This window comes from Parambassis ranga, chromosome 19, assembly GCF_900634625.1.
Source record: "Parambassis ranga chromosome 19, fParRan2.1, whole genome shotgun sequence".
Taxonomy (NCBI): Eukaryota; Metazoa; Chordata; class Actinopteri; family Ambassidae; genus Parambassis; species Parambassis ranga.
The window spans coordinates 9,366,267-9,374,874 of NC_041039.1; the positions used below are offsets into that span (position 1 = coordinate 9,366,267).

The 8,608-nt window shown below is 41.2% G+C and overlaps 1 protein-coding gene and 1 non-coding gene across 2 annotated transcripts; one reads left to right on the forward strand and one right to left on the reverse strand.

Annotated features, from left to right (window-relative positions):
- Positions 1 to 445: 445 nt before the first annotated feature.
- Positions 446 to 8,410, reverse strand: LOC114452437 (synaptic vesicle membrane protein VAT-1 homolog). The gene is made up of 6 exons (XM_028431754.1): positions 7,811 to 8,410; positions 3,493 to 3,700; positions 1,865 to 2,035; positions 1,654 to 1,743; positions 1,326 to 1,564; positions 446 to 829 (listed from the first exon to the last, which is right to left on the reverse strand). The coding sequence occupies exons 1-6, from the start codon at positions 8,222 to 8,224 to the stop codon at positions 650 to 652; spliced, it is 1,302 nt and encodes a 433-aa protein (XP_028287555.1). The 5' UTR covers positions 8,225 to 8,410; the 3' UTR covers positions 446 to 649.
- On the forward strand, positions 7,502 to 7,616 carry LOC114452780 (U5 spliceosomal RNA). Its single transcript, XR_003672357.1, has one exon. It is a non-coding gene; the product is annotated as a U5 spliceosomal RNA (small nuclear RNA).
- Positions 8,411 to 8,608: the final 198 nt, after the last annotated feature.

The following is an 8,608-nucleotide window of genomic DNA, read 5'->3' on the forward strand; positions in this document are numbered from 1 at the left end:
ATGTTTTAATTAGGTTCATTATAATTATTAATTATGGATTAATCACATTGGAATAATCAAATTCACATTAAAGCTGGAACTTGGAAGGATGGTGAACATTTGCCAACATTGAAACATGGCAGATGAGCAAAATTTACATAAACGTCTGCTTCAAATATAAGCTTGCAATGTGTCCTTTTCCTTGATCCATTAATTTTATCGCATTCTGCAACTTCACCACTAGATGTCACTACATCCTACAAACCAGTGCTTTAGTTGCATCCAGATGCTAACAATGGCACTTCTTAAGGCCTTGCATCAGCTGCCAATTCAACCAAGGTGAGCTTTAACATAATCCCAACTATAATTATTTAGTTATTTTTCCCTTACCAGCTTTGTTGTTGCAGCCACTATAGACATTTTTAATAACTGTCTGTAATTACAATACATAATTCCACAAGTAACGTAACAGAACACAGTGATATTTTATTTAAAAACAACAAGTGTTCCCAACAGACACTACACCATATTGCACAACAAAACTTCATAAACATTTGAAAAATACTGACACAAAGAATTCATGGCACTTTGGTTTTCTTTTTTTTACGATAGAACAACAGGGACACTCATTGAAGAAGTGCATAAAAATCATTCAAATAAACACTCTTACTCAATCTGTTTCTGCTTTAACTTCCTCTGTGACCTCTTCTTCCTTCTTGTTTATGGCACCTTCATTTTCTCCTGCCTCAGCAGCAGACTTTGGCTTTTCTTCCTCCTTCTTGGGTTCAGGAAGAAGGATGACTTTACCGACATTTTGACGTTCATGCATGCGTTTCATGGCTTCAGCCACCTGAGAAAAGACAAAGGAGCACAATGGATGCGTTTATCCGATATAAATCTTTCTGCTTTAACACCTGATTTTTTTTGGACACCCATTAGTGCTAAGTTATGAACATTGATTCTAGCTAACATTTCAGCAACAGTTGCTGTGAATAAATGAGGATGTTACTGTCACAGAGGAATGAAGTCTAATGAAAACAATGGCTATCTATACTATATATCTCCTGCCATGAGCCATCTGCACTTCCTATTACTTCCTGTCCCAGCTGTTGTCTGCATCCTGCCTGCAAACACGGCCAGTACATCACACTGCCATCTATTGTTGAAGCCAGCAGGGGGAACTCAAAACGCAGATATCCCTAACTACCAGTGTGATGCCACGGCAACAACATAGAGTCACCTAGCAACAGCTGTCGAGTACCATCTTCCTCATCTGTGGCCCCACACGATTGATTGAGGAGAGGAAAGCATACAGCATTAACATAAAGACCACCCATCAAACTAACCTCCTCGAAGTGATAGCAGGAGTCGATGCAGGGTTTGATTTTTCCCTGCCTGTAGAGCTCCAGCAGCTTGAACATAGCACTGCTGATGAGCTCCTCGTCACTGAGGTGGCCCAGATGGAAGCCGCTCACGGCTTTGTTGGACTGCATCAATTTTAGGGTGTTTAGGGAGAGCTGGTTGTACCAGGTCTTGGCCATGGCCAGCAGGTTCTTTTTCTGACCTGTCACACAGTTGGCGGCACCTTGAAGAAGGACAACAGTCAATGTTTAAAAAAAATAAGAACTTACTGCTTAAGTTTCTTCATATAAATGCACTTCTACAAAGTCTTACCAAACACTACAAGTATGCCCAGAGGTTTCAACAAGCTAAAGCCTTTCTGGGTGTCAGAACCACCAAGTGGGTCAAGGACGATGTCCACTCCTGCAGAGAAAAATAAAGAATCCAAACACAGCATTATTAAAATCATCAACTGAGACAGAAAAAAGGCAAGAAATGCTTAATCTGCTTAAACACAACAAAAGAGTCATTTGTTTTTGTTCACCCTTTGGGCTGATTTTGCGGATTTCCTCCACATAGTCTTTGGTGCGGTAGTCGATGGGGTGAGTAACCCCACCTCGGGCAATGGTCTCATGTTTGGAAGCTGATGCGGTGCCAAAAACCGTCACATCCTGAATTGTCTGACACAGCTGGGTAGCAGCAATACCCACACCACCTACAGATGTGCAAACAGCAGCACAAACACACGTGAGAACAGAAGCAGCAGGTTTTTTTTCCAGCCTCTCTGTGTGGTCTCTCTTTGAAACACGCAGCAGTTTGAACATAACACAGTCAAATTAAATTAGCTCTAAACGCTGTGGTAGTATCACTGGATACAAGTCATGTCCTGGTTGACTCCTGCACCTAATAATGATTGTAAATAACATTCTTTAGCACTCAGTATAAAGTATGTTGGAACAGTGGAGGCATTAAGGTCAGTTAATATATAATACACTGGGCAGCGATTTTATGAGAGCTGAAATGGAAGACAGTGTTTTCTGGTCTCTGTGGCCTTGTAGCACTTAACAGACTGCCGGGGTGTGCAGGTTCACCAGTAATCCATCCTGCCCTCTGCATCACCCCAGATTCATGTAGCTGATTCATACAGCTCAGCTGACAACCATCCACCCACTCAACACTGATGAGTGGCCTTTGGGAGAAGGGGCTGCAGAAGTGACAAAAGAGAAATTGACCGTGATGGTGTTAGAGGCTGAGATGCTGAGAGTAACTGACAGTATCTGAGTTACTGCTGAATTTAACATGATAAACTGTATACTGTAATTCTTAGGGTGTAAATAATTGCTCCAAATAACTAACTAAATCAATTAATATACCAAACAATCTACCTACTACCAGCTGAGATTAATTTAAATACTGATAAATTAGGATTTTCAGTCATTTCAGCTACAAACTGTCCATCTCTCATGTATTAGTCAGTCAGTTGATGAACTATTTTATTGCCCAACATCTGAGGCAGATGATGTGTGTACAATAAAATCTTTGTTTTTCTGACCTTCTGTTATCAGTGTAATACCACACACACACATCCTTGTGTGTGTGGTAGTCCTTGTTTAAAATGTCAGGTGTTGCCTAAGCAACCATGCTTGATAATGATCCTTTTGCCATTTTATGAATAAGTTGTTAGTTGGTCATAGTGTGTGTGCACGCACGCACACCTTCACATCTGACCCATGGCCTCGTTGGCTGATAATGTTTCAGCACATTTATGCAGTTGCATTCAGAGATGTAATTAGCAATCCGGAGCAAATGAGCTGTCACTCTTCACATGTTGCCCGGGAGACCATGAGGAGACAATGAGAAGACCCCTGTGTCACTCTACAACATCAGGGATGCACAGATCCAGTGTGAAGAGCTAATGTAGAATCTGATTTTGACTCCTTTTCTCAAAAATATTATTATTATTATTATTTTAACAATGGTGAATTATTGTTAGCAAGTATTTTGTTCTATAAAATATTTAAAAAACATGAAAAAAAATCAGTTTTTGCAATTTTTTGCCTGATCAAGAATGATTAAACAGTTCCTAATTTTGTGAATCATCGGTTAGCATGGTTTATACATGGTAGCAATGTTGCCTAAACTGTGATCCAGTATTTTTCAGATTTGACGTACCTGCTGCCATGTGTACAAGAACAGATTTTCCCGGCCTGAGATTGGCCATCTCAAACAGCATCATGTAGGCAGTCAGGTAGTTAACAGGGAGAGCAGCACCTTCCTCAAAACTCATCTCCTCAGGCATGAGGAAGGTGCGGTTAACGGGTACAACAACCATTTCCTGCCACATGCCGCAGCGGCTCATTGCAATGACCCGATCTCCCACCTGGAAGAAAGAACATGGTGGAGAGGTGGGAGAAGGTTCTGTTTCTTTTAATGTGAGAAAGTGAAGAGTTATGAAAACAGGTATGCAAATAAAGGAAGGACGAGTTAATACATCTTTCATCAAGTGAATGCATTCTTGTCTCTGGTATTAAATCATAATACTCCCACACATCTGGTGGCAAGAAAAGAGAAATTGAGGTCAAACCAGCAGGAAGCCATCCGATGTGTCTTAGCTGCTGAATGACGAGGGTGTTCTGTCCCACCACTGCTCAACATAGAAGGTTAATGAGAAGCACTGAACACTGAGATCTGGGCCACCATTTTCTTTCAGCTGTAACAATTCAGCACATTTAGCAAATTGATGATCAATAGGCTATTTTAATTGGTATTGAGCCACAGATGTCAATTTCAACTCAATAAAGCAGCAAAATAATCAATATTATATGTGTGTTTGTCTTCTTTTTACAACATTCTTTTTCACAAGTGACTATTGGAAACCTCACAAACAAGCCGAAGCCGTTTCTGCTGAAAGTGCTCATAGAGTCCATGTTTAGTGACTAATTCCACACAGACAAAAAAGAGTCACCGGTGTTGTGAAACTGCTGAAAAAAAACGGGCACAGGAAAGGCTGATCTGATTATGAATGCACTGCTTCCTGTTAAAAACACTCTCAAGAGCTCTGAGCCACTCCCACTTCCTGCTGCACACAACCCCTGACAATAGACAGATGACACACAAAAATAAAAGCACACCAAGACATTATTTGTGGTGAAAAGGCAGCTTCAATTTACTTCCTCAGATGACAGGCTCTGTTTCAACTCTTTTTCATCTCCGCTGGTTGATGCACCACAGACTGTTTTAACAAATGGCTGAGTTCAGATCCTGGACAACAGACATGAAGTGGAGTAACTGAAGTGCTGTTTGAAGTAGGAGGGAAACAGTATTTACAAAACTGACGCCAGGAAACCACAACAGATTCCCTGCTGTTTACATCAATGTGTGGAAATGCACACCGTCACACAGCTATTTTATGCAAATATGTATCTCCGTTAGCATAGCCTTATAGATCGATCCCAGCTTAGGAATTAGGCCCCACCAGACAGTCGAAAATAAAATGTAGTAATGTGATGTAGGAACTGCATGCCAGTCCCCATAGGTCTCTAATTTTACGACAGAAATAAACTTTAATAAACATGACAATATTCAACACACCTGCTTCATATCCTGTCCTCACACAACATAATGTTGATTAAAGCCTCCTCTTATTGAACAGTCACGATAGCAGCCATTTGGAACAGACATAGCTGCTCCAAGCTCTGAGAAATATCAGCCAGCGAAGTGTTTAATCTATAAACATCTGGGATAGAATAATCTCGACACAGTGCTTCCAGTGTGTGTCTTATGAAACAGCCACACCCTTCAGTCCTCATCTGGAGAAGCCCAGCAACGTCTGGCCTGATTAAAACAGTCTTTCTGTCTCTCTCTCTGAAAACACTTCGGCATCTCTTCATATTATTGTCTGACTGCTCACTGCTCCATATGTATCCCACTGCGCTCCCACCCAGATTCTTACACTAACCAACATCTTAAATCTTAAACCCAAGTCTCTTCATTTGACACGAGTAGTAGTAGTATCACTACTTCCTGCACTGTGGCCTCTGGTGTTTTGTGGTGTCTTGTGTTTGCAGAAAAATAAAAGGTGTTGTGAATGCATCGCTCCCACTATTGGATACTTGCTCTCTGAAAATGGAGGGAGGAGAGGAGGAGGAGTGAGTGGTGAGGATGAAGAGGAGTAGGAGGGAAATTCCAAGCTGACACTGAGGACTTTAAGACAAATGTAAACTGTAAGAGGGCATATAAATACTGAGAGGAGATGTGTGGGTATCCAAACAGTTCATGTTTGTTTTTGTTCACACTGAAATCCTTTGAAAATGAGGTTGATTGTCATTAAATGAATTCACATTATAGTTTGATTTGCACGTCCACAAGAGTGCCGGTCTTATAAAGGCCTTGTGCCGATGAGTTTAGAATGGGCTGTCCAGTCCAGTCTTGTAAGTACATGTATCATTTTCTGGTGCCCAGATCAAAACATTTAGTGACAACCCGACTACGATGCAGAATCCAGATGTTTAGAGTTTCTGGAGAACCAAAGATAAGCACTATTAAACAAAGAATAATCAGTGATGCAGCTCTGTGACGACATTAGAGGTACATAATGTGGCAACATGACAACTTAAAAACATCAGCCTGGAAGTCAACTGTTGCTAAATTCCACACACAAATCATGTACCTAATGAGGTCAATGACACAGCAAAGGTCCTGTTACTCATTCAAATGTGGGCGTTTTCCATTCTCCATGAATGTACAAAGACTAGTTAATCGTCAACACTGACAGGTGCTAAAAATGTAATTCTTTGTGTCAAAGAAAGTGAACAAATCTGAATCCCTATGTGAGGAAAAACTGCAGAGATTCTGCAGCAAGCATGAAGGTTGGCTGCAATGAGTCACTTTCATTTTTGACCTTGATGGTAAACATAAGGAGAACCACTCTTAAACTCTATGAATCACAAGCATTAACAAGCATCTATTAGTTAGTTTCCTCGATTATCAGTGCTTTAAGAACAAAAACACTCTCATGAAAACCTCACACTGCATGTGTGTGTGTGTGTGTAAAATAACCACATGGAAAGCTCTCATCCAGCAGACACTGCAGAGCTGGGCAGAGGAATGTAAAAACACTTAAATGACACAAGGTAAATCAAACTCTGCAGCAAGGGAACGTCCATCTTGCAGCTTTCAAAATAAGACACCATTATTTACTCTAACATTAATGCCTGAAAGACTCCAGGCTGTGAGAATAAACAGTTAAATCTTACAGGTTTTCTCCACAGCTTTTACTAAAGAAAGAGGGGAACTAATGACAGAAATAATCTGATGAGCCGTTTGGAAAAGATTATGCACAAGCACTGGCAACTGTCCCATTAGACTTTGAGGACCAATAAGAAGCAGACATGGGTTACTTCAGAGTAAAAGCCACGAGTTAATGTTTTATGTTACATTAACCATTAAAAGATTAAAGACATAATTATATTGCTTTGAGACAGACATCTTTGAGTATAGGTCCACCCGGCCAGATTATTGACACCATACACAGACAAACAATAATGAAAGTGTTAACAGTTTAAATTCTTGCGTCCATTCTTTGCAACACAAGTAGATTATTATATTATTACAACCCAAAATATTAATTGCTGCAATTTGAACAAAACAGCTCAACTTCTATCTCAAATGTATAAAATAAGATTGTACATATATTGATTATAAACTAAATAAAAGGGGAAGGGCCTTCTTAGGTATTGTATTTAGATAGTTTGTTCCTTCTTCTATGCTTCACGTGGGTAAACAGGGTGAGGTGGGCGTGTCCTATAACGGGTTAATTCTGCTTTATAGTGTTTAAAACGGGGGAAGGTTACATTTTTCGGTACACCTTACGCATGCAACTTTATTTTTTGATAAAGTAAAAATATTATCAATCCAAACACACACGAAAAACAGTGTAAAAGGTGGAAATTGAAATAAGGTCCCACAATGCATTGCGGAAAAGGTGTGGCCGGCTTTCCTACACTCTAAATAAATTACCCTAAACCTTTTAATTGAAACTTAATTCTGCTTCGTTTCATTCTGAGACTGTTCTTAATTAAACAGCCTTCACGTGTTATTTATACGCGTTGTTTGTGTGGGAACCATCAGTGAAGACGGTGGTACCGATAATCTGATCGATCTGAGCCGCAGCCTGCACATCACGCTCTTGTTTCTCTTCAGATCGTACAAATCTTTCGCCTTTTACTAAAGATTTCCGTGGAGAGGAACAGCAAGAGTTTGTCTCAATTTTTTGACGTCCTGCTCAAAGCGGGGCTCTTTAACCTGTCAAATATAAAACAAACTAAACATCTGAGAAGCCATCGATACCCAAAGAATCAATGTCAGGATTCAGATGCGTAAAGAGGTTTAACAATAAAGGACCGTTTAGTTTCTGGATTGAAATAAAAGTTGGGTACTCATAAATCCACAGGCGTGCTTTGTGTGCGTGTGTTCTGCAGGCTTTACTCACTTTCCTGTCCTCCACATCGTCTCCCACTGCTTCAATCACTCCGGAGCCCTCCATTCCCATCGTGACCGGCGGGGCAGGCAGCAGATCGTACAACCCCTGCCTGCCCAGCAGCTCGGCAAAGTTCAGCCCGCACGCCTTGACCCGCACCAGCACCTCCCCTGCCTTCAGCTGCGGCGGCTTGCTCTGAGTCTTCACCTGCAGCTTCACTTTGTCGTAGCCTCCGTGCCCAGTCAGGACCAGAACGCGCCAGGAGACCGGCTTCTCCTCTTCAGCCTTCACCTCCTTCTCCTCCACGGCCGGGGTCGCGGGGCTGCCGCCAGGCTCCTGCGGTGCATCTGCAGCCGGCGGAGGGTCCTCTGGCTTCTTCTCCTGCTCAGGTGGTTGCTGCTGAGTTGGAGCCTCTTCGCCAGACATGATTTATCCACTTGAGGCGTGCTCTTTGAAGTCCACGATAACAGCTTCAGTGAAGGACAAATGAAAGAGTTTGATGACTTCAGGGAAAAACCTTCATAAAATAAGATGCTCCCCACGACAGACAGTCGTATCCTGCAAAATGAGCGTGTAACTGTGCTGTTTCCTGTGTGCAGCGCTCAACAAGTGGCCTGTCAAAAAACCTCTTTAAAACGTGACATCCGGTGGGAATTTCACAATAAAATACAGTTTGTTGCGCCTTACCCAAGAATAATGTTATTTAATGTTATTTTTTTAGCTTTTCCTCGTTTAATAAACTACAATCAATAAATAATTTTTCTCCTGGTGTAAGACAAATTTTATTTCTTTCACTGACGTGATTTATCT

Coding starts and splice junctions, on each gene's coding strand:
- LOC114452437 (XM_028431754.1), bottom strand. CDS start 8,224: ATGTCTGGCGAAGAGGCTCCAACTCAGCAGCAACCACCTGAGCAGGAG. Junction 2,036..3,492: donor TCTTGTACACATGGCAGCAG/GTACGTCAAATC, acceptor GCACATCTGTAG/GTGGTGTGGGTATTGCTGCT. Junction 1,744..1,864: donor CCGCAAAATCAGCCCAAAGG/GTGAACAAAAAC, acceptor TTTTCTCTGCAG/GAGTGGACATCGTCCTTGAC.